The sequence below is a fragment of the Balaenoptera borealis genome, assembly GCF_965194805.1.
Source record: "Balaenoptera borealis genome assembly, chromosome: 21".
Classification (NCBI taxonomy): domain Eukaryota; kingdom Metazoa; phylum Chordata; class Mammalia; order Artiodactyla; family Balaenopteridae; genus Balaenoptera; species Balaenoptera borealis.
In genome coordinates, this window is record NC_138880.1 from 11,396,965 (window position 1) to 11,423,438 (window position 26,474).

Genomic DNA, 26,474 nt, shown 5'->3' on the forward strand with positions numbered 1-26,474 from the left:
TTAGGTGCATGAGTGTCCTTCGTCCGATGATCCTCTAATACTTGCATTTTCATTTCGTAGTGCTTATCATGTTTGTGACGACTGTTTCTTAGATGTATCTTTTCCCTGGTAGACCATTTGTGTATAAAGGATGGGAGTATGTCTGTCTTGTGCATCCAAAGAGTCTACCATGGCCGTCAACACCTAACCTGTCTGGTCCTTGATCTCTCTGCTTTCACCACCTCCTGCCACTCTTGCCTCCCCTCTTCCCTTGTTCTCCCTGCTCTTCCCCAAACATACCAAGTACCTCTTGCCGCAGGTCTTGGTCCTTGCTGATCTTCTGTGTGGCCCCTTCCTCATTTTCTTTAGCCCTTTATGTCTTTCCACCCAACCCTAGCAGAATATCTAGAGGCAGACTTCTTGGGAGGTTTGATGATATGCCTTGGTTTAGGTCTTGTACCACATTTGCCTTTTGTTAGATTACTTGTTGTACACGGATAAACAGGAAATAGCTGGTCTGTACTGTATACATTTTATAAAGGTGTGACTCTGAGCAAAACTCCCTTTCCCCATGAACATCAGGTTGCTGAGGTCTGCTTCTCCACAGGCTCAGATGAAGATGATGTAGAAGAGAATGGAGAAGAGGTTGCCATTGCCTTTGGGGAGTAAAGAGCTGGGGCAAAGGAGACTTGGAAGATGAGGGGACTGAATAATAGTGAGGATTGTTTATTGTTATTTGGTTTATCTATTAAAGTCTGAGAAATGTCTAAGACCTTTTCCTTCCTCACTACTCACAAGTTTACAAAAATAATATTATTGATGCAGGGAAGAGGCTAAAATGAAGCCAAACAATCCAAGTTGGGCTTTTTCTTAGCATGAAAAAAAAAAGCTGTTGTTTTGAGAACAAACACGTGTCTCCATTCTTTCCTTCATTCAGCTCCCTGCTTAGAGAGCACCCACTCTATGCAACGTCTTGTGTTTTCTTACGCCGACTGCAACACTTACACACACCAAACCTCCAGCCCCTGATGAATTTATCCTTCAAAGCCTTGCAAGTTAAACTGTCTGTTCCTATGGGAAACCTTTCTCTGATTTATTCCCTATGAAGAATTCCTTACTTTTTCCCTACCTTGATGTGTATAGTTTTATTCACATGATTTAGTTTAACACATAGTTAATTCAACAAATATTTGTTAAGTGTCTACCCTGTTCCAGGAAATGTGCCAGGTGCTGGAATGATGAATGTGAAAAAGCATAGTGCCTCCCTCCAAGCGTTCACAGCCAGTTTGAGAAGCCCACTCTCGATGCACAAGACAGAACGAAAATCTGAAACTCAGAAACGGGAAGTATCATGGTGTGTCCAGAAAGCAGCCCCTGGATTGGTATGACCGGAGTGTAGGTTATAAGGAAGGGATGATGGGGGAGCATAGTGAGAGATGAAGGATGAGGCAGGCAGTAACAATAATAATATTAATATTAACTACTACTACATTTATTTGCCAGGCACTGAGCAAAGTAATTCACAATAACACAGAGATGTTGAGTAACCTGTGTAATACCACACAGCTTGTTGGTGGTGGAGCCAGAGTTTGACCCAGGTATGGTGCAGTATGAGAATTTGAATTTTATTATAGGTAAATCATCAGGCCAACAAGCATTGAATGGACCGCATCTATGCATGAAACACTTTTCTAGTTAATATGCATGTCTGTCTTCCCTATGAGTTTGATTTCTCTGAGGGATGGAAATCTTTTTCTGTTTATCTTTGTCAACCTCATATCTAAGGGAGTGCTTGGAGTGAAGCAACCACTATAAGGAATTATCGTTCCTTCTCCCTTTTTCCATCCTTGCCTTGCTTAGAGCAATGCCCTTCTACCTAAGGATTAGAGCTTCCTCTAATCAATAACCCCAGCATCTTCTCATCTCTTCCCTTTAGAGCTAAGTATTTGCTGGTGAGAAGATTTAGAAGGTAAAAGAGATTGTGATTCTTTTATTTTCCCTTAGGTCATGCTTTTTCTTAAGTGAATCTTTGGACAGAGAGCAGCTAAGATGTTCTTTGAAGAGGAAAGACCCATTTATAAGAAATACCAAAAGTCTAGTGTTATGCTGATGGCAGATGAGAAATGTATGAAATCTTACAAGAACACCCCATGATGAACACTCACAATTCTTGGCTGCCCGCATTTACTTTAGAGTGAAATGAAAATGACGGGAACTGGCGCTTGCTTGTCTGTGGTATTGCTTGTAGCACTGGGGACTCCTGGTCACATCATGTGATGAATGGGGCAATCAGCCTAGTGTTACCTTTGCAGTATCAAGAAGTTGTGTCATGGAAGTAATGGTCACGGGTCCAGCAGCAGAATGAGAAAAAGGAGAAGTATTAAGGAAAAGGGAACTCCCAGCTTTCCAGATCCTACGTAGAGATATCAGCCTCTCTTTTAATATACCTTGTGAGAATTAGTTTGGTTTTTTTGCCATCGTTATGAAGCTTTTAAGGGCCTCCTGGGAAGTAGTGCTCATGGGAAGTTGTTTGATTATTTATTTTTTTTAATAAATTAAAAAATGTAGAGTTAACAGTGTTGTGTTAGTTTCAGGTGTACAGCAAAGTGGTTCAGTTATGCATATACATGTATCTATTCTTTTTCAAATTCTTTTCCCATTTAGGTTATTACAGAGTGTTGAGCAGAGTTCCCTGTGCTATACAGTAGGTCCTTGTTGTTTATATATTTTAAATATAGTAGTGTATGCATATCAATCCCCTATTCCCAATCTATCCCTCCCCCCACCCCTCCCTGCTGGTAACCATAAGTTCGTTCTCCAAGTTGTGAGTCTGTGAGAATTAGGTTTTGTCTAAGAAAATTCTACTGTTGCTTTGCTCTCTGAAAACATACTTGAACATAATCAGTTACTATTCTTAGACCCTCTAGATGTTCTATATTTCAACTTTTCCCATAGATAAATATGACGGATTGATAGCAATATGCCTTCCCCATCTTTTCCATTCTGAAATACTTGCGTATTTCTAAAAATGTTCCATGTGACTCTTAGAGGTGGGAAAGGAAAGAAATTGATTGGGAATGATAGGACACTTGACACAGAAATTTGACATACGGTACATTGCTGGAAAAGCACAGAATGTAAGCAGGCTGTACAGTTCCTGGGTGTTGTGTACACAGCCTAACAGTCTCTGGAAGAGTACAATACATTTTAATATTACGTCCAATGGATTCACTAGGCCTTACATAAATACCTAAATGTTAAGGGAAACATCACAGTTATCTTAGGTAACGCGTTAATGAGTGAGTTTAAGAATATAAATTGAAAAGTGTATAGGGGTTCGTGCTGATGTAGAGATGTCTGCCCAGCACTCTTCCTCAGCGGAATACCCTCTGCCTCGCTCCCCATGTCTTGTGGGTGCCCCTCTGCTATTCACTGGGTGCTCTTTTCCCTTCACAGAGTTGGGTGTGGGCACACGGTACACCGTGCCCAGCTGGTGTTCCACATTGCCCTGGCTGAGCTGATTAGTTCATGGTGAGGCAAAGGACGCACCAGTGAACAAAGTGTTTGGCTTCTATTTCTCTGCCAGGGATGGCTTTGGACTTGGGTAGATTTAGATGAGGCCTTTCCCAGTGCATGAAGATGAACAAGACAGACAGGTGCCTCTGCTGGGGGCTGTTGACTCATGCATTGCTCCCTCCAAAGGGTCTGTGCCCAGAGACCGCCCTCCCTCGCAGACTGTCCCGAGTGCCCCTGTGGATCCACCCACACGTGGAGGACTCTGGCCACAGCTGCAGGCTTCGCTTTTCACCTTTCTTCCTCTCCACCCCTATTCTGAGATTTCTCAATAAGTCAGCTGCTTTCTTGTGTTTGTAGACAAAGCAGGGGAAAAACCTCCCTGGATAATATCTCAGGTTCCAACCACTCCACGCTTTCCTAGATGGAGTTAAGTGTGGACACAACTGGGGCTTAGAGGGAATTCTTATAGCCACTCCAAATCCCGGGGAGTTCATCAGATGGCACTGGAGGACTTGCGCCTTCTTGGGAAGCCTGCCCTGGAATTTCTATTTCTCCGGGAAACCTTTAAGCTGTCTTGAATGAGTTTATCCGCTTTGGAGCTCCTTGAGAGATAAGAGAACAAAACCACTACTCTTCCCGGAAAAGAAGAAAAGGGTCCATGGGAAGAATTATTTATACTTCTGGCTGCCACCTTCAGCGGGCAGTTAAGATTGCCCTATTGAGTGGCCTCTGCTTATTAATAGAAGGAGTGAAGAAAGAAAAATGGAGTTAATGTTGCAATGAAGACATGACAGAGCCTCTGGTTTCCAGGATTGGCCTGAAATGAATTAAAGCCAGCTTATACCAACAAATCTGTCATGCTGCCCTGCAAACAAGAATCCTAGGCTGGGCCAACAGAAATTAGTCACGGCACACACTGGCAAACCTTACCAGACCAGGGAATGAAAAATGTGCCTCATCTGCAAAAATTACTTTTTGGAATTTGTACAGTGTTTTCCATTACCCACTTTCTTTTCTCCAAAGGCCAGTCATCAAATCTGCTTGGCTGGCTTCTGCTTCTGCTATACCATTAAGTGTAGAAATTTGTATGTGAAATGCAATCCCAACTAGCTGTGTGCCTTTGGATAAGCGACCTCATCTTTTGGGACCTGAGTTTCGCCTTCTGAAAAATAAGGAGGTTGGCATATCATTATCCTGGTACTTTAACTTTTTTGGAGATTAGAAGATAATGTATCGGACATTTATTGCCCACCTGTGAAGTGCTCGTTTGGTGAAACAAAATGTTGACGATAAAGTCTTTTCAAGAGTTTCCAGTGTCTGCGGGGAGATGTGCATTTAGAAAATGTGTTATAAAAAACAGTGATAAGGCCAACAGGACTGTATGTACTTAGAAGACATTTAACAGTGTGTCAAAATGGGTTTTTTTAATAAAGCTTTTTTTTAAATTTTAATTTTATTTGTTTTTTGGCTGCATTGGGTCTTCGTTGCTGAGCGTGGGCTTTTTATTGTTGCGGCGAGCGGGGGCTACTCTTCGTTACGGTGCGCGGGCTTGTCACCGCAGTGGCTTCTCTTGTTGCGGAGCACGGGCTCTAGGCACGCGGGCTCAGTAGTTGTGGCTTGCGGGCTCAGTAGTTGTGGCTCGCGGGCTCAGTAGTTGTGGCTCGTGGGCTCAGTAGTTGTGGCTCACGGGCTCTAGAGCACAGGCTCAGTAGTTGTGGCGCACGGGCTTAGCTGCTCCGTGGCATGTGGGATCTTCCCGGACCAGGGCTCGGACCCGTGTCCCTTGCATTGGCAGGCAGATTCTTAACCACTGCGCCACCAGGGAGGCCCTCAAAATGGGTTTTTCTCTGCCCCAGAATTGTAGCTGGAGAAAGATCCCACATACGCCACATTCCAAAGACACTCCTGAGCACACAAGCCAGTGCTGCCTCCTTAGGGCTCACTGGGAGGGACCAGAGTCATGCTGGCCCCAGCCCCACCATCCCCTGTCAGGCGAGAGCATTGGGAGGGCAGGGGCATCTTACAGCGCCGTGCCCCAGGTGAGAGGCCATTGCCTCCCATTCCTAAAGCCAAACAAGAGGGCTTCTAATAGAATTTTTCTTAAAGACTGGAGGGAACTTCAGTATGTGGAGATTGGCAGCTTGCTCCTTGACTAGCCGTGTGCTGAGCTCTCGGCCTCCCAGGGGCACTCTGATGCGCCCATGCACTGTGAATGCTTTCAGGGTTATTGGTGGAGCGTGCTGGAATTCTAGGGCAGAGCTTACATTGTCCTTTTGGGTCTCAGAATCTCACAAGTTCCCTGAAGTTGGGGGACATCCTTGGACCAACAGAGTTCAGATCTAGAGATTTCTGAGGATGAAGGACCCATTGCAGGAGGCCAGGCTAGCAGCCTTGATGGGTTGTAATATAAGGTGTTTGGGGAGAAGATGGGATGGCTTGCACCTCATTCAAGTTCTTCATCGGCCTTAGAGGGTGTAGGAGAGGACTCCAGCAGTCCCGGCCGCTCTCCGTGAAGGATACCAGGTTTAACCAAGAAGTAGCAGTGAGCCTGCCTAGTGAGCATAAGAGATGGTGGCACCCTTCTGGGAGGGGCCCCCAGTTGTGGACGGTGCTCGGTTAAAGCTAATCTTTTCCTAAGAACGCCATCACCCCACCTACTTGACAGCCACGAGCCGCGGGTATCAAAGTGAGTTGGGGAGAGCCCCTTACCACACAAGGAGATTACGGTCCACCATGCCTCCTCTCTCTTTTCAACACTTGAGGGACGTAAGGCTAGGAAAGGAGAAGGAGGAGGGGTCTAAACCAGATCACGAGACCTTCTGGTATCTAACAGGTACTGGAAATTTACGGAGTCTGCTCCACGTTGTTAAGGGAGCTACTGCCCAGTGAGGAAGAGGGAATCCACGTAGCCCATTTGCAGGTAGTTCCTGTTCCATATTTATACGCCAGTAAGGCGAGAAAATTTGAACATTAAGTTAAAGTATCATGGTGGCGAGACTAACTCTGCTTGGGGACACTCCAGGACTCAGTTGAGTGGAGGAGACAGGCTCCATTAACATTAGGGCAAATCATAATTGGTAAGTGATAGAGGTATGAATAAAATGCTGGGGGGGGATGGACACAGACTAAATGGATTCTGATTGGAGGTGGACGGTTGCTCTGAAGACGTGACATCTGAGCTGGAAATGAGAAATTTGAAAGAAGAAAAAAGGGTGGGCTCTCACGGTACAAGGATCAGAATCAAAAAAGCACAGAGAGCAAAGAGTGTAAGTAATCGGCTATGGTTGGAACAGAGGAAGGGAGGACGTGCTCCCCCCAGACACTTTCAGAATGTAAGGATTACTATCTATGGAATACTCTCAAGTGTCCAGCCAAAACGCACCTCCTAAATTCAGGACTGAAATTTCCAAAACCCTACTGTGCATCTATCTGATGATCAAATGAGCACCTCACACATGAAACCAAATTTGGAAAAAAGCTCACCCTTTTTTTCCTTCTTTCAAATTTCTCATTTCTAGCTCAGATGTCACGTCTTCAGAGCAGCCATCCACCTCCAATCAGAATCCATCTTGTCTGCCTCTACCCCCCTGCCAACATTTTATTCATACCTCTATCACTTAATCAATTATGATTTGTCCTGAAGTTAATGGAGGGAGGGTAAAGCCAGGATAGAATTCAAGGCTGTTCCAACTTGGCTTAACTCACTTTTCCAGCTCTAAGGATTGTGAACTTTATACATATTGACAATAAAAAGCCATTGGAGTATTTGAGAACACAGTTTAGAACATTTGAAAGATATAACTCTGGCAAACAAGAGCTAGAGGAAGACGGCAGAGAACAGATGGGCACTGAGCAGGATTTTGCAACAGTTCAGCTGAGAAGTAACAAGTGTGTCTGAGTCAGAGCATGACAGTGAGAATGAAGATGAGGTAGCGGCTCTGAGAGTTAGTGACAGTCACTGGATGGTGGTAAGAGCTGAAAAGGAGTCCAGTAGGGCTTCCAGCTTGGTCTAATAAGTAGGTGATAAAGGCTATGAAACACGGGAAGGGGAACAGATTTGCCAGAGAGGAAGGAGGGAGGGAAAAAAATAATAATGACCAACATTTATTAAGCCTCCACTGTGTACCATCACTTTTTTGTGTGGTTTCCACATATTAATTCATTTTATCCTCATCACAACTTTATGAATAGATACTGTTATCATCTCCATCTTATGGATGAGGTTAGATAAAAAATTTGGTATCATGGGCGTCCAATTTGAGGTGCTCATGTGATCATCAGATAGATGTACAGTAGGGTTTTGGAAATTTCAGTCTTGAATTTAGGAGGTGTGTTTTGGCTGGACACTTGAGAGTATTCTATAGATAGTAATCGTTGCATCCTGTAAGTGTCTGGGGGGAGCATGTCCTATTATAAGACTGAGAGAGACCCTGGGAAACTGGGAACTCCACCATTGAAAGAACAGGGAAGAGAGGAGTGTGGCAGGGACGGCTAGCTCTCACCATAATCCACATTCTCTTCTTCCTGGGCACATTACCCAACCTCCCTTGCAGCTTGGTGTGGTGGATTTCTAGCCAGAAGAATGTGTGAGCAGAAGTGATGTGGCCATACTCCATGCAGCCTTTCATGTGGGCTTTTCCATGTTCCTTTCCCTTCCAGCTGACTGGGATGGAGACCTCCAGGGAGACCATCATATGTAGTTGATGAATCCTCCATCAGCCTGGGTCTCTGAGTGATGCGTAAAGCAAAGCATTCCGCACCCTCACCACCAACCACGATGACTTGAAACTGCGCTGGGCTGTTAGGTGAGCAAAAAATACGTGTCTATTGTACTTGAATCATTATGTATTTCTGAGTCTACTTTACAGTAGTTACCTACCCTGACCAAAGGAGAGAGACCTGCAAAAGACATTAAGATAATTAAAGAGGGACGAGAATTTATCTCTGTAGTTGCATCTTATGCAGAATTCTTATTTCCTTCACAAGGGAGAATTTGCTTAGGTTTGGTGTGTGAAATCAGTCAGTCAAGTGACTTCCCTTATTATAAAATTTCTCACAAAACAGGTGAAGACCTAAATCCAGGGGTGACTTTTTTAAAAAACTCTTTTCCTAAAATCCCTCCCCAAACTTCTGATTGCGTCTGCTGTCACTCTTGAAGAAGGAGCAAGTCTAGGGTGAAACTCACTTCACATGCAGCAGGAACAAGCTTATTGCTTCCTTTCAACCATTTGACTTGTACATGCTCTGCTCTGTACAATCTGTCAGGGTCCCCTTTCTTTGCAGGCACAGCACAAAGTGAAGGTCAATCAGCACATAATTGTAGGAACATTGCTGTGTTGAAAGAAGACTTCCTTACCCTCTGTAAGTGCTACCTGATATTGACTGAGGCATCGTAAGGAGAAAAAAGCTTAATGCATCCTGCATATTTGGCAGTGCAATGTATTGTGATTACCGTGGAGGATGTATTAGAACTTTGGTTGAAGATGAAGCACCTTTCCAACAGCATTTTGTGCAGGAATGTTGTAATGAGTTTTGCAGACACAAAACGTCCTGTCCAAATCATCGGAACACATTTCAGACATTTTCTAGGACCAGCTGCTAAGTCATGATTCAGACACAGGCTTTCCTGCAAATTCCAGCTCAAGCCACCTGCAACTTTGAACCCCGTGTGTGTGTGTGTGTGTGTGTGTGTGCGCGCGCGCGTGCGTGTGCACGCGAGGACGTGTGTATGTGGCGTGTGTGTGCAAGAGACCTACAGAGACTGGACAGAGACCTCACCCACTTGTAAAATTGGCATCCTCCGTATTAAGATAAACTTGGGTGGCAAAACGCTTAACTGTCATTTAAAGAGAACAAAGTCCCACATAACAGGAAAGCCTACCTTGGAAACAAGACCTAATTCGCACTGAGCGCCAAAGGAAAAAAGAAGGAATTGAATGTGCCTTCCCTCCTTGGTCATATCCGAGAGACAGCCAGTCTCGTAAATTTCACATCAACTTAGTTTGGCCTCTAAACCAAATCTGCCGTAATGCTATTTGTAGATATAGATTGCTGTCTTTTTCATTACCGTTATCAAATGATGCATTTGCGGCTCAGCTCTGAGCTCCTTGACCCATTAAGTGGATTAGATTGCCTGTTGCCTTTGTCCTTTTGGCTTTTGCTTTACCGTTCTATTTTACGTATATAAGATACATGCATGATTATGTACGGCGTGCACATACATATGCCTGCAACTCCAATTAGCCCAGCGACCCCAACCCTTCTGTTTTTTAAGAGAACTGTGTTCAAATCTCTTAGCAGACTCATCAATCCTTCTCTGTAGCACAGCAGCAGCTGAAACCCTCTGAGGAATGACATGTCACGAGCCCACCTCAGGGCTCCTTGTCGAGCTACGCTCAGCAAATTGGAGATCATGCTCCCTATTAAGCTCCTGGCTGGTGCATCATGGTAGACTCATTTTCTAGAGCAGCTTACGCCCCGACCCTGCATCTTTCTCGTGCATGATAATCACCACTCTAGCCCACAGGAGCTGCAGCAGAAAAAAAAATACTAGTTCAGGACAGGTTTTGATGGTGCTGTTAACGTGAAAACAGGTGCTCTTGTATGGCTGAAGAAAAGTTAAGGGGAAACAAGCGAAGAGAGACACAAAGACCAAGGATTCAGTCCTGACTCTTGAAGCCGAAGGATAACTCCAGTAGGCTTCCATGATTGGCTAAATATTTGCTGAGGGTCCACCATGCACGATGTACTATGTTAGGTAGTGGGGAGGCAGTGGTGAGCATGACCGGTGTTCTCGGCAGCAGCTAGGCAAGGGGGTGTAAAGTTGAACAAGTGATCTTTGTAAAGAGTACTAGCAATTGCTATGATATATGCACTTAGTATGTGAACAAGTAATCTTTGTAAAGAGTACTAGCAATTGCTATGATATGTGCACTTAGTATGTGAACAAGTAATCTTTGTAAAGAGTACTAGCAATTGCTATGATATATGCACTTAGCATGTGAACAAGTAATCTTTGTAAAGAGTACTAGCAATTGCTATGATATGTGCACTTAGCATGTGAACATTCAGAAGGGGCCTCTAACATGTTCTTGGGTAATCAAGGAAGACTGCCTGGAGGAAGTGCCATTTGGGCTGAGGTGTGGCAGAGTGGTAGAAGAGCTATTTCCCTAGGAGAGCTCTGAGTTTTTGGTAGATAATAAGGAATACTCAGTAGCTTGTCTCCAATGTGGCCACCATTAACTTTTTTCCTTGTGCACAGGTATGCCATTCCCCCATTGAGAAGTGGAGTTTATTTCCTTCTCCCTGACTTTGGGCTGGTCTTAGGGACTTGGTTTGACAATATAATGCAGCAGAAGTGATGTTCTGGGTCAATATCTTTGGGGAAATCCAGTGACCAAGCAAGAAGTCCAGCTATCCTGAGACCACCCTGCTATGAGAAGCCAAAGTCATGTGAAGATATCTTAGAGGTTGAGTGAGATGCCAATGTAGCCAATATAGAAGAGTGATACGGGCATAACATGACAGCTGTGAGACCGTTTCTCCAAGAACTGTGACCCCCAATCCTATTTAAGTATCCTTTTATTTAAAGCTTCCCAACAGAAGTTTGTTAAATCATGGCTGAGACTCCAGTGTTTCCCCACCAGACCTTTCTGTCTTACGTGCCCATATTTCATAGTTTCACCTGCTCTCAGAGTGACCTCTGAGGAGGGTGTGAGAACACAGTCGCCCCTCACCTTCAGACCTCCTCTCTCTGACCATCATTGTTCTCTCAACTTCTCATTCCGAGTTCCCTGGCATTGAGGGGAGGAGTGTGGGAGCAGTCGCCCAAGGAACTACTGTGCAAGTGCTGCAGATTTGCTCTGATGTTTAGTCACCCATGGAAACCATTTGTTTAAGCAATTAAGAATTTGGGTATAGGGCATTTCTAGGGATTAATGACCAGGTGGTAAATCCTGACTGCTTACAGCCTTGACAAAGACTGTTTTTATCAGCAGGAAATGACCTGCTTCAAGGTGACTGATGATATTTACTTGGAAAATTAGATGAACAAGGGCACAGATTCATTTTGAGGGATTCAAGGATGACAATATAGTGAAAGCATTTCTTGAGCAAGCCTAGCTTCCGGGTTAGCCCGTTGAAGCGTTTTGCCCTTGGTTTTACACACAGAGGAGCACTCTGTAAACATTCTTTTAAGTGTATCATAAAGGGCTAAAGTCAAGAAATGAGCAAAATATCTGTATCACTGTTGTTGAGATATTTAGTTTTAAAGTTCAGCAGGAATATGAAATTGTGTGATGCAGTGGAAAGTATAGTAGATCAAAAGTTGAGACCAGGGCACTAGACCAGATGTGTCATTTCTTACCTTTGTGACCATGGACAAGCCACTTCACTTCTAAGTTTATTCGTGCGTAAAATGAGACATGTGGAAGAAGTGATCCCAAAGGTAATCCCAGATCTGTCATTTTGCAAGTATAGCTTCAGACTATTATCATCAAGTCATCTAGAGAAAATTTGATGCAGTCAGAAATATGATGTTGTACTGGTGTAATGCTATTCTTTTTCTGAGGCAGTCAAAGAATTCTGCACACACCAGTCACATGGGCTACTTGGCAACCTGTTTTCATGACTGAGTGAGTTGCCTGTGAGATACCATGCTTCCCACTCTTGCCAACTCTGTCTCAGTGCCTGATGTGTCCACCCTCTGGCTGCTCTTCCCGGTCTTGTCCATAGAAAACCCTTACTATGAACAAATCAGAAAGGATAACCAATAAGCTCACAGTTATTGGGAAGGGTTTATTTCATGGATGCCAGATTTGGAAGAAGGTTCTGAATCATGGATGGGCTATTGGCAAAGAAGCCTTCGGGAAGTTCACAGGGGCTGGAAGGGAAAGATAGGGCACTGAGGCCTTTGTGCCTAGTTACAATGATACCTGATGGCCAGGACAAAAGAAAGGGCCCTTGTTAGAAAAGGCAAGTCAGGAGTTAGGGTCTCTTTGTGGGATTAATTTCTCTTCCTCAAAGAACAAGCTTCTGCAACCAAGGATGCGCATTTTGTGCACTTGTGCATTTGAAGCTATAAATCCCACAGGCATTGTATGTGGGTCACCGGGATCCACCCCCTCACCTCTGTGCAGGAGGTGTTATTATCGCCATTTGGCAGATGAGAAAGTTGAGGCTTACCTAGGATAAATAATGTTCCCAAGGTCATGCAATTGAGGTCAGATACTATTTTTTTGTCTGTCTGATTCCAGGACCTGTTATATCATGCTGTTTCTCCCCTCCCAGGTAAAACACAGAGCAGATAATCTGCTTCCAAATAATTGGGAGTGAACTATGAACTTATGTATTTAATTTTAACTCCAAATGGACGCTAACCCTTACACTATGTGCCCCAGCGCTTTCCACATGTGACCTCATTTAATGCTTACAATGTGCCTTGGACACAGCTACTATTATTAGGTCCATTTTTTCAGATGGGAAAGAGTCACAGAACAGTTGAGTGGCTTATCCAAGATTCTACAGCCAGTAATCGGATTTCAACCCTCATGACATCCATAATCAACTGTATCTTAGTGCCTCTTTTGATGATTTTTCTTTGTTGATTTTGGAAGGTAAAGAGTGAAAAAGAACACCAGTAAAACCAGTAAAAGATTGGATGTGAAAAAGGTTTCGCCTCCACACCACATGGCCTAATCTTCACGAGGGGGAGCATGGCAGTGAGAAGGGAACATGGATTTTCTCTGTGGTCCCACCCTCAGCTGGAGAGGTTGCAGGGCAGGCACGCGGCCCATTCTCACGCGGAACCAGTGGGATTCAGCTCCGGCAGGGGAGGCTAAGGACGCAAACATAAGCTGCCATCAACTGATTTCTTTTTGAACATTAGAGGGGGAAAAATAGGCAGAAGATAACTCAGCACTTTCAAGCTTTGCAGATTGTGATGGTGTTAATCAAATCTCTAGGATAAGGTAGGCAGAGTTCGATGAGCAGCAGAGGGTACCTAGAGGTCATCACATGCTGTGTGTTCTGACTGCCACAGCTACTGCCCTAAGTAGCTTAATTTCCCCCAAAGCCAATGAATCGAGAGGGAGGAGACTCCCTCCACAGAGTGGAGTGGGGCTGAAGAGTTAGAAGACGTAACAATTTCTAAGCACAGTCTTACTGATTCTAGTTTCCGTATGAATCAACTGTGCAATATGGTTATTTAAAAGAAGTGGGCACAGTTGTGTTTGCACCATCCGATATAAAGTACACAGAATAAAGAATGTCAGAGGTGATGGTCCCATTGTATTCTGGGTTGGTCAGAGCCCATCCAGAATAGGGTATCAGTTCTAGGCACCATATTCAGAGAGAGTACGGCTGGGGCAGAGCCACCAGAATACTTGCAACTATTAGCCCCCAAAAGAAGGGAAGAGTATGACTGGGGAGGGGCTAAGGTTGGAAAAGCAGCTTTCCCAAAGAGGTGACAGAAAAGGTATGGATCTTGGGCACCGGGGGGGGTGACACTTTCCTAGAAAATCAAAAGGAAAAACCTACTGCCATTCAGAGCAACACACAAAGTTTGTACAATCAAGTACTCTTGGTAGTTACATTTTGCTCTTATAACCAGAAGTTGGTTTTCCCTGACTATGCTTTTAAAATTGCACTCCCACCTGACCCCTTTCTCCATCCCATCTCCCTAATTAAATCTCCTCGATAGTCTTTATCAACGCTGGGCATGCTTTATTCCTTTATTTATTTATGATCTTCACCTATTAGAAATTACACTCACAAGGGCGTTCATTGTGCCTTTTCCTCCCACTATATTCCCAGAGCGTAGAATTGTACCTGACACAGACTAGGTTGTCACTAGATATTAATTAACAGCAGATATTAGTGGATGAATGAATGAATGAAGAGGCACCAGCAGCAGAAGTAGTGGGATATGGAGGAGACAGGGTGGCACACGTGTTGCACTGCCTGGATGCTAGAAGCGCAGATGACTGTGACCACGGGAGAGTGTGAATGTCTCATCAGGTGGAGGTCGTATCAGATGATCATCTCTAGACCAGTAATTTTATGAAGCTTCAGGGAGATGAAGAGAAAGGATAGAAATCGCTTTCTGAGGATTTGATGTAAGCTATGGCTCTGAGCTGTTGCTGCAAACTGAACAAAATGAAGTCTAAAATGAAACATAAAGGTTTTCTGTTGTGGAGGAGCTAACAATCAGGGTGGAAAAGGAGCTGTCAGGAGCTTTCTTAGTTTGGGTGGTCTTTGGCGCCAGGAGAGATTTTTGAAAAACTTTATTGGAATAGAAAAACCCATGAAGCCGTTAGTAGAACTAACGTGTCACAGCTAAAGGTTAACGGTAGAGAAAGGCAGGTGACGTGGATGAGGGTGAGGGTCGTGCCCTTTCTCAGTGCTCTAGGGGAAAATCCTTTCTCCTCCTAGCTTCTCGTGGTTGCCGGCAATCCTTGGTGTTCCTTGGCTTGTAGACGGATCACTCAAGTCTCTGCCTCTGTTGTCACATGGCATTCTCCTTGTTTGTCTTCTGTGTTAAAACTTCCCACTTCTAACAAGGACACCAGATATTGGATCAGGGCCCCACCTAATCCATATGCCCTACTGTTTACATGATTATATCTGCAAAGACCTCACTTCCAAATCAAGTCACATTCACAGGTTCTGGGAGTTAGGACATGAACATGATTTTTGGGGGAGAAACAATTATATTCACTACAAGAATATATCAGAAACACCCGACTGGGCATCTGAGCCCTGGATGGATCAGTTTCTCTTGGAAGGTCAGACCCTGCCTCCCACCACCCGGACTTTTGGGGATTGTGTGTGTGTAGCAGGAATAGGGACCCTCCTGTTATCTCCCTTCCATATTCAAAAATTGCAGGAGAGTTCACGCTCCCAAACTTCGACGTTGTAGGAAAAGTAAAACATAAAAGAAAACAAAAACAATTTCATTTCAAAGTCTTTGCTTGGGTCTTTGCATAGCCAAGGTAAGGCTCTCAAGGGGCAGATTTCTCTATAATGAGATTGTAGTTAATATTATGGTTGCTTCCCCTTAGATGAGAAACTGATGATGTTTCCCTCTCCCTTGCCAGCGATTGGCTCAAGCCAATCTGGACCGATATGATTTACTTATTCTTCATTCATACAACAAATACCTACTTGGTTTCTATTACTTGCCAGGTACCTCGAACATGTGGCTAAGAATGCTCTGTGCATAAGATTGTGGCCTCTGTGGATTATTGACTTTTAAAGATCAAAGTTACAAAGATGTCTAAAAGATCATGGAGAAAAATGGAAATTTGTCCAGAAAATAAGAATATGCAGATAACTTTCAATTGGCACACAGGTCTTCACGGCTACTCTGATGGCGCTGAGGCTATATTTAATAGCATATAAGGCAAGGAAGAGAATAGGCTTGTTAGAGGTTTCTGCAGAGAAAAGCCAGGGTCCCTCTCCCACCGGATATGAACAAGGATCCGTCGCTGTCACAGATGCTAATTATGAGGGAAGCAGCCCTAAGATAAAGCTGATACTTTGTTCAGCAGAGCAGGGGAAGGGAAAGAGCTTGAGTCTCCGGTGACAAGGTTGAGTAACTGAACTGACCAAACCTTCTATCAGGGCATTCTGTATTATGAAAATATGAGTTATAAAAATAAATGTTGCATTGGGTTTGGGCTGAGTTTCCACTTCTTGCATGCTAAAGCAGCTGATACAGGCATCATCTCTTTTGCTTTTCTTAAGTTCTGCACAGCCTGAGAGCCACAGAAGAATAGAGCGTTGTGACCCCGCTCTGCTTAAAAATGTTCTGTTTTTACTGTGGGTTGTCGTAGGAGATTTTAATTGTGTTTTGAAACAGGAGACATTTGGTGAAAGAGCACATCTGTGGACAGGAAAGCAAGGCTAGGAACTAAGTTGTGTTTTCAAGGGGACCACATCTCACATGCTTGTCTTTGGGGAGCTTTTTCTGTAGAGCACACAGTTTAAAACCTCCCCCTTCTCTTATAGTAATCCTTTTCAGTTACCTTCAAACTCAGTAAAATCTCAACAGCCTTGATTATTGTAACAAAGAAAGTAATGATGGGGGTTTGGGGGAGGCTGCTTTTATTTATGTATTTGTTTATTCTTTTTCAAATCTTTATTCTTTGTGTTTCCTCCAGTGTTTTCTTGCTTTTTATTCTTGCTTCAGATTTTATTGTTGTTCTTCCAGATTTCATCCTATGTCTTCTTTTACCAAAATGCTTTCTTAAAACGTTTGGCTATTCCATGAGTTTGCTAGGACTACAGTAACAAAGTACCCTAAACTGGGTGGCTTAAATAACAAAAATTTATTGTTCCACAGTTCTGGAGGCTAGAAGCTTAAGATCAAGATGTTGCACGGTTGATTTCCTCATGGAACAGGAGAATCTGTCCCATGCCTCTCTCCCTGCTCCTGCAAGCTTTGCTGGAAATCTTTGCTGTTCTTTGGCTTGTAATACGTCACCCTAATCTCTGCCTTCATCTTCATGTGGTGCTCTCCCTGGGTGCATGTCTGTCCAAATTTCCTCTTTTTATAAGGACATCAATTACATTGGATTTGGGTTCAGCCTAATGACCTCATCTTTACTTGGTCATCTGCAGAGACCCTATTTCCAAATACAGTCACATTCACCGGTTCTGGGGGTTAGATATCAATCTCTTTTCGGGGGGGGACACAATTAAACCCATAACAGGTATCTTGTGATTGGCCACATGACCAGTCTTCTACGGGGACCCAAACAATGCTGCATATTGTGATTTTTTTTCTCTACATGTTAGCAATACATCAGGGATCTATTAGGGGCCATCAAACTCTAGAATTCTATGGTTCTATTTGTCAGAAATAGAACTCAGTTCAAGTCATGAACCCAGTCAACAGATCCACATGAAAGCAGTGTTTCTCAAGTGGTCACAGAATTATAGTTTTGGAATAAACCCCTCCCATCCCTTCTTATTTTTAATCCACTCAGGCATAGAAAAGGCATTAAAGATAAAAGGATAAATCATATGCAGAGTGGGGATTGGTAACTAAGCAGGAGAATTGGGTCTTGAAGACTTCCCTCAATAGTAGAATTGCTTGAAACCATGGTGACTTAAAGAAGGAAGCATTGCCTTGGATGACCATGTACTTCAGTTTTCCTCTGCCAAGTAGCTGGTTGGCTTTATTTGTAACCAGGACTTGGCTGAAAATTTTTTTTTTATCCATAATCACCTAAAGGATAATACAGTAAATCCCCTCCATACAAATGAGTTCTGTTCTGAGAGTGTGTTCGTTAAGTCCAACAAAGATAGCCTAGGTACCCAACTAACACAGTAGGCTATATGTACTGTAATAGGTTTATAATACTTTTCACACAAATAATACACAAAAAACAAACAGAAAAAATAAAGAAAACATCTTTAATCTTACAGTACCTTGAAAACTACAGTAGTACAGTACAACAGCTGGTATACAGGAGCTGGCATCAAGTGGACAGGCAAGCAGAGTTACTGACTGGAGGAGGGAGAGGAGGTGGGAGATGGTAGAGCTGAAGGATCGTCAGCAATAGGAAATGGAGGGCAATCTGCAATTTCACTCATGCCTGACATTGATGGCACAGGTTCTGGTTCCTTGCTGGATTCAAGCCTATCTACCCTCTTGAAAAAACAATCCAGCGATGTCAGGGTAGTAGCTCTTTTTTTCTCATCATAGATGACACGGTAACACTGGACTGTATTCTGAATGGCTGCTGCAACCTTTGTGTACCGTTCTACGTTTGGTTCCTGTGCCTCAAAATCTAACAGTGCCTCCTCAAATAAAGAAAATCCCCTTGCGATTTCCTGCATCGTGAATCTCTTCTGTTCTTCAGTTACTTCTTCTTCCTCTTGTTTCTCTTCGTCCTTTCTCTGAGCCTCCAATTCCTGGTGCTTCTTAGCAGTACCAGCTACATCACTGCTGCTTTTACCCTTGCTTCCGGACATCCTGGGCTTGAAATAAAGACACTGTACTACTGTACTCTATACAGTACTGTACAGTAAAGTACACAAAAGCACAACCACTTGTAGAGGATGCGCGCGTGTGACAGTGTACGCCAGACACGTGAACTAACTTGCGTGATTGGACATGCGAACGCACATTCGCATCTTTGAAAGTTCGCAACTTGAAGGTTCATGTGTAGGGGACTTACTGTCTAATTTCAAACTGTAATCAGAGTTCATGAGACATATTTTAATTTATTTCTCCTGGGTACTGACTAAGAGCCTGGGCACAATAGAGGATGATACTTAGAATCAGAAATTGAAATGTTGGAGGAGACAGGACCTGAGAATTCATCAATCACCTCACTTCACCAAGGAGGATTCTGAAATCTAGAGGTCTGCAGGTGTTGAATGGGCAACAGAAGAGTAGAACTGAGTTCAGGTCTCCTGACTCCCAGTCCAGTCATCCTTCCAGAAGGAAGTTCTGCTAGAGTTTCACTTGGCTCTTCAACCAGCCCTCATCTCTAAGATCTCAGGTGACCTTCTGACAAAAAGATCATATGCTCTAGAATGTTAGGGCTCGATGGAGCCTTGTAGATCACCTAGTGACTAGACTAGACTCTAGTCCAGACACCTCACTCTAGACAGAGGAAAACTGGGATCCAGAGAGAAACTAAGTTCCTACCATTAGCCAGAGACAGAGCTGGGGCTGGAACCCAGGTCTCCTGGTGGAACTCAGCCCTCTCTTTCCTGACTTCTTTTGCATTGGGTAATCCTTACGATTCCATTTGTCTCCTTTGTTGGCTTATCAACTATAACTTTGTTTTGTTTTGTTATTTAGTCATTTATTTAAGGTTTATAGTTTGCATCTTTATCTTTTCACAGTCTATGTTCAAGCGATATTATACCACGACTTCACCTATGGTATAAGAACCTTTCTTTTCTCTCTTCCTAGCCTTTATGCTATTGTTGCCATGCATTTTACTTACGCAGATGCTATGAACCCCAAAATACATTGCTAATATTTTCGTTTGAATAGTCAAGTATATTTTAAAGAGATTAATTAAGAAGAGAAAAGACTTACATATTTACTCAAGTGCTTACCATTTCCTGTGCTCTTCCTCACTTGCTGTAGATCCTTGTTTCCATCTGGTATCATTTCCCTTTGGTGATACACTTTTTCAGCTTTTATAAGTCAGAAAAAGTTTTTCTTTCACCTTCATTTTGTGAAAGATATTTCTGCTAGATTTAAATTGTAGATTGACAAACTCTAGCTGTCTTGGTCACTCCAGTCACTCAGATTTGTCTCTTCAACTCAGGGAATTGACTGGGCTTCTCCTGGGTCCCCCCCTCCTCAAGCTGCAGCCTGGAAGCGCTCTCAAGGCAGTCAGCTGGGACAACCATAGGGCTCATCTCTTAATGTTTCTCACTTATTTTATTTATTTATTTGGCCACGCCATACAACATGCAGGATCTTAGTTCCCCGACCCGGGATTGAACCCATTGCTGCTATTATCACTGCCTTAGAGCCATTGTTCTGTCCTTTTCTCTGTTGGGAATGAATTTTAATATCTATCTTCTCCTTGAAGTTGCATGTTAAATATTAATGATTAAAGCAGGCCTTCTCTGATCCTTACTCGTTGCTCTTTATGATCGCTGGCTGTTTGTTTCCTTTTGTTGGACGTTCTCATTTTATAATTATGGATTTATGCATTTGTTTACCTACTTATGAGCTCACCTGCCCCCGTTCCCCACACCCACCCAAGAGTGAGGTCCACAAAGTGTAGGCACCATGTCTATTTCATTCACATCTATTTCATCTCTGTACACCCAACACCCAATACAGTGCCTGGTACATATTAAATTCTCAACCCAGAAGAGCTGGATATATGAGACCATTCCCTGGCTTATATATTCCTTCTCTGAACTAGCTTACTTTATCATTTCCTTTAACTTTCAGCATGAACTCTTCTGAAAATGTGGAGCATATGCTAAAGAGGTGGCACCTGGATATCCTCCTTGCCCAGGAGGAGCACTACTGTTGGAATACCTCCTGCCAGATGGTTCAGCAGGCCATAGTCTGACTCTGGTGTGATGTTTCACTGGCTGTGGAGAAAATTTCCAGTAGCAGGACTCAATCCCCAAAACAGGGCACCTCGAAGACCAAACAGACATTGTTCAGAGAGAATTGTGTCTTTAAGGATAACAAGGAATCTGCTTAAAGGAGAAACCACTGAATCATAGAATAAGGCATCACATGGATATTCTAACAGGGAGGTAATGAAGAGATATTACCACCCTCGTATTCAGTCACTAAATATTTGCCTCTTAGGGACATAACAAAAACAACAATTATAATAATTCATTTTTTCAAGAGCATTACATTTGCAAATGATGGGACCAACAAGGGATTAATTTCCAAAGTATACAGATTTTGATATTGAGCTTATATAGCTCAATATCAAAAAAACAAAGGCTAGGGGCAACCTAGAAGCCACTTGGAAATTCATCTCACAATGTGGGCAGAAAAATCATAATTTCACCTATTTTGAGGCCAGAATTCATCCTAGAGACCAGCATGTGGCTGTTTTGGGGTCCTGTGGCCATAGCCATATAGGAAAGAAGAATTACAGAGGCTGGAAGCCAGACTATGCTGAATACATCAGAATTCAGTGATGAAATTATGCATCTTAAATCTTTTAAAAATTTTTATTGGTTAAAAATTATGTATAGAAACAATATTGAGGATACATCAATAATGTATCAAGGTTAACTTGGGTGGATGTGGAAGGGAAGACTGGAGTCTAAGACGGGAAAACATCTTTATTCAGGATGCTAAAAATAACAGCTTTGTATGCCATGTTGAACATTACTGTCGAACACAGCCAAGTAATTATATATCCTCAATCTAGCTTACACTTGCCATACAAATATAGTGGTACTAAAAAGAATTTTTAAGTTAAGCCTCTGCTCAGTGCACTCTCTCTAAAAAATACTTTGCTACTTTTTAAATAGCTGTAAATGGAGTAAGTTCAAAAGGTAAATGTCCCAACAAAATAAAGAGTATTTCTTACCACTCTGGCATAATTTTTTATTATGGTATTTTCTCTTTTCCTACCTCCTCTCTTCAGGCAGATAATCAGCTTTCTCTATGTGGCCTACGGGGAAGGATGTGACAGGCAGAAAGCATGAAAGGCTTGAGAGGCTGTGTTCTGTGTTCCCAAAGCCCCAGCCCTTGGGGGAATTTAAGGATTCACTTATAGACGAGTCTCCAAAATCCACTCCCATCCACGATAAGAAAACAATTCCTCCAAGGCTAAGGAGGGTGTAAGGGGATGGGGGGGATAAGAGCGAAGAAATCAGTATGATCCTGGGGGAGAAACCTGCACATCCTCTCCAGCAAAGGCCTGGAGAGATGAACAGATCACAGAAAGATAAAGCATGGCTACATGGTACTGCATCTAGGGGATAATGGGGCTAAAGAGACTCACAAAGGCTCCTAGACGTCCAACACAGCCCAGAAGCAGTAATGAGCTGCCAGAGCTGAAGGGTCACAGAGACGAAGTCTGTCTCAGCAGCACCTGCATGGACCAGTGGTTGAGGACCCGATAGGTTCACATCAGCCCATGTCTCCGCACTATAGGAGGTGTCCTGATCCTGGATAAAATCCTAGAGCAGGGGGAAGCCTCCAAATTCACTAAGATTACACTTCTACCATCCCAGACTTCTGCCTTGAGCCAAGATGGAGTAACAGGAACAAAATGTATCCTCCTACCAGAAACAACAACAACCACCACCCAGAAAATATATATAAAACAATGGTTTTTAAGGCATTGGACATCAGGTAATGAAGGACGGTGATCCCTAAGAAATGAGAGATGGGGAACTCCATTGCCTCCAGCGGTTAGGACTTCCATTGCTGAGCTAAACAAAAGAGACAGAAATTTAACCCTGGTGTTTCCAACTCTCTGGTCAGGAGGCTATTGCTCTGGTCCAGTGTGTATGTGGGGTGACCTGATGAAACAGTGTCAGTGAAGATGGAGAGAAATGGGAGGCTTTTACATCCCTTCTCTCACCTTCTGGCACCCCACACATCCACTCACAATACTTCCAATACTGATGTTTCATCTAGCTTCTGACTTTGATATCATGGAAATCATCCCTTTAGCTCTCCTTCCGACCTCTCCCTTACCCAGCTGTCATCTGATTCCATGTCTCATTTCCAGAAAATGATGATGATGAGAAAAGCAAGAGAAAGAGACAGAAAGTACAAATCAATACATGAGTTAGAACATGAATCAAATGAAAGGAAAGAGTTGTTTTGGAAAAATGGCAGCTGGCAGAATGCCAGCATCAATGTGCCCATTCAAAGAGGAAATGGATGATGTCTTAGGAAAAGGATGGATTAACCTGGTCCACTTGGGGAGATTAGGTGTAGGATCTTATAAACTAAAGTCTCCATTAATTTTCTGGTTCTGACACTGATGGTGGACTGAATCTTGGGACTTCTACCTTAGTTTTAAGGCAAATGACATGTATTGTAAGAAGGCATTATAACCTAGAATTTAGGTTCTAGCAAGCCAAAGAGGGGGCACTTCCCATGGGTTTCTTCTGTTGTATCAACTGGTTACATGTGGTTCCTAAGCACTTAATAATATGCACAGTCTGGATTTGAGATATACTGTCAGTGTGAAATACTCACTGGATTGGATGACTTGATGCAAAAACAAGAACTTAAAATATCTTGTTAATGATTTTTATATAGATTATATGTTGAAATGATATTTTGGGTATTGGGATAAAAGAAATTATTAAAATTAACTTCACCGATTCCCATTTATCATTTTTAAGCATGACAACTAAAAATTTTAAATGATATATGTAGCTCTCATTATGTTTCTTTTGGATAGCACTGCTCTAGATTATAATAGTAACCGGCACTTACTGAGGACGCAGTGTGTTCCAGACACTGTTCTAAGCAGGTTACATGCAACTTCTAATTTTAATCTTCACAACAAATTTAGGGGTACATACTAATATAGTTCCCTTCTTACAAATAAAGAAACCAAAGAACAGAGGAATTAAGTAACTTCTCTAAATGCACACGATTGGACTGTGGCAGAGTGGGGATTCGAACTCAGCCAGGCCGGCTCCAGAGCTTACGTTCTTTCACCCCATTGCCCTACCTCTTGGTGTTGAGTTGAGAACTGCTTCAGCATCTCATACAGAGCTGACTGGAGTGGGTTTAAGAGATAATAAGAAGAGAGGAATGAGAGACAGAAAGTATAGGTAACTCTTTCAAAGAGATTTGCTACCAAGGGGAGCAAAGGAATTAGGTATAAGTTGGTGGGGTAAGTGGAGTCAACCTTCCTTTTCCTTTTCTCTTCCAAGATGAGAGAAGGACTTGCACGTTAGTATGCTGATGGGAATAATCCAGTAGAGACTAAAAATAGATGACATAGAAGCGAAAGGAGAATTCAGGAGTGAAGTTCTGGAGCAGATGGAGGACATGGGACCTGGTACCCATGTGGAGGGCGTGACTTTAGATAGGAACTTACAAGTTGATCCACTAACAGGTGGGAAGGCAGGAGATATGCTGTGAGAGTCTGTGGAAGGTCACTTCTGAGTGAAGTAGGAAGTAATGTCATCAGCCGGGAGTAAGGATGGTGGCAGAGTTGTGGATTTCAGTAGATAAGAGAAGATTTGGAATAATCTAGGAACATGGGAAAGCAAATGGATTCTAGACAGTGATGGGATTTCATAGGCAGCAAAACCAGAAGCTTTAAGGACAATAAGTGACTGTTTCCTTTTTTACTTTTTTTAATGGAATGAAATGTGCCATCTCTTTGTTTCAAATGAGTCAAATGCTGGTCGGGTGGGGCTGTTGGCAAAGGAGAAGGAAGGAGATGGTTTTTCAAAAGCTGAGCCAGAGCTGGGCATCAGTGATTAGAATGGGCTGGTATTCATCTCCTTTATTACACTTCTAGTGAATGCTTAACTAGCTCTTAGAGAGAGAGAGGGAGAGAGAGGACGAGAGAGAGAGAGAGAGAGAGAGACCATGGCACATGGCCGTATTAGAATTTGAAGAGCTGAAAAGATGTCATTCTGAGAAGGAAGCATCCTGGCTGTGGCCTGGTGGATTATAGAAGTAGATGAACAGCTCCCTAACTGATCACATGTGAAATGAAAAAGCTCTCCAAATGTTCTACCTGCAGGTCTGTCATATTAAACTTTATTTCCAAGTTTGGAACCTTCATAGCCTCTAAATAAGAGAGGAAAAAAATTAAAAAGAAAAGAGATCCCGGGTGAAAAATGCTGATGACAGCATGATGAGGATAGGCTGTTTGCTCACCATCTACCTCTCTGGGCGGTAAACCTGATAAACCAGAACCTCTCCATCACGATTTCCAGAGAGCTTGACTATGAGTATAAGATATAAAGTAATATCAGAAGGGTGGATGTTATCAGAAAAACCCAATCTAATTCTCTCTAGAGAAAACAGGAGTGATGATCAAGTTTCATTTACTTTCTGGACTTAGTAAAATTGTATAAGCAGGCTTCTGTATAACGTATAGGCTTTAGTATATTTCTGGGGCTGAATGCATCCTAACATATCTCATGCCTTAGTCTTCTAGATTTTTAAAAGCTTTTTGTTAAAAGTAATGAAAATGGATGCTATGGACAGCAATTTCTTTAGTTTCATCACCCCTGCTCCTATAATCTTGTGCTGAGACCACGATCTGGGTAGAACAACCTTCTGGGCTTTTAGACCCTTCACCCAGGTCTGGCAGCCTGGCTCACAACCTGTGGAGGGGCTGCATGTACACCCTGCTCTAAACTACTTAGGAAAGCATCTGCTATTCTTTCTTCTAGAGGAAAAATACAAACCAGTCTCTACAGGGTTGGGCTTCATCTTTGCTATCTTTCTGTTTTAAATCAAAAGCATGGAGACTGTCAGCTAACCAACAGCATGGAGTATCTCCCAGTTGGCTTCCTCCCTGACCTAAGAAAGTAATACATAAAGGGACCTTCAAGATGGCGGAGGAGTAAGATGTGGAGATCACCTTCCTCCCCACAAATACATCAAAAATACATCTACACGTGGAACAACTCCTACAGAACACTTACTGAATGCTGGCAGAAGACCTCAGACTTCCCAAAAGGTAAGAAAAGCCCCACATACCTGGGTAGGGCAAAAGGAAAAAGAAAAAACAGAGACAAAAGAATAGGGACGGGACCTGCACCACTGGGAGGGAGCTGTGAAGGAGGAAAAGTTTCCACACACTAGGAAGCCCCTTCACTGGCGGAGACTGGGGTTGGGCAGGGAGGAAGCTTCAGAACCATGGAGGAGAGCACAGCAACAGTGGTGCGGAGGGCAAAGCAGAGAGATTCCCACACAGAGGATCGTTGTCGACCAGCACTCACCAGCCTGAGAGGCTTGTCTGCTCACCCGCTGGGGTGGGCAGGGGTTGGGAGCTGAGGCTCGGGCTTCAGAAGTCAGATCCCAGGGAGAGGACTGGGGTTGGCTGCATGAACACAGCCTGAAGGGAGCTAGTGCGCCACAGCTAGCTGGGAGGGAGTCCGGGAATAACTCTGGACATGCTTAAGAGGCAAGAGACCATTGTTTCGGGGTGCACAAGGAGAGGGGATTCAGAGCACTGCCTAACTGAGCTCCAGAGAGGGGCTCGAGTCGCGGCTATCAGCTTGGAACCCAGAGATGGGCATGAACCACTAATGCTGCTGCTGCCGCCACCAAGAATCCTGTGCAAGCACAGGTCACTATCCACACCCCGCCCCCCCACCAGGAGCCTGTGCAGCCCGCCACTGCCAGGGTCCCGTGATCCAGGGACAACTTCTGCAGGAGAACACAGGGCGCGCCTCAGGCTATTGCAACGTCATGCAGGCCTCTGCCGCCGCAGGCTCGCCCCGCATTCCAATTATAACTACCGTACCTTTCCCTCCCGCCAGCCTGAGTGAGCAAGAGCGCCCTAATCAGCCGCTGC

At 43.5% G+C, this 26,474-nt stretch overlaps 1 protein-coding gene and 1 long non-coding RNA gene across 8 annotated transcripts in view; one reads left to right on the top strand and one right to left on the bottom strand.

Moving 5' to 3' along the window:
* Nucleotides 1-26,474, top strand: part of FUT10 (fucosyltransferase 10) — a 284,562-nt gene that overhangs the window by 120,339 nt on the left and 137,749 nt on the right. For 3 of the 7 annotated variants that reach the window (XR_014239082.1, XR_014239083.1, XR_014239084.1), the window contains exon 5: nucleotides 25,415-25,634. Coding sequence is in view for 2 of the 7 variants with exons in the window: in XM_082375011.1 (XP_082231137.1) it covers nucleotides 587-596 (10 nt within the window). In the remaining 5 variants the exon portion in view is untranslated. Of the gene's footprint in view, nucleotides 1-586; nucleotides 6,170-8,154; nucleotides 10,434-25,414; nucleotides 25,635-26,474 lie in introns of those variants that run through there. The other 4 variants (XM_082375009.1, XM_082375011.1, XR_014239085.1 and 1 more) reach the window with 3 other exon arrangements.
* The window catches only part of LOC309619691, a 92,355-nt gene that overhangs the window by 10,223 nt on the left and 55,658 nt on the right, over nucleotides 1-26,474 (bottom strand). The gene's annotated exons all lie outside the window — the stretch shown is intronic.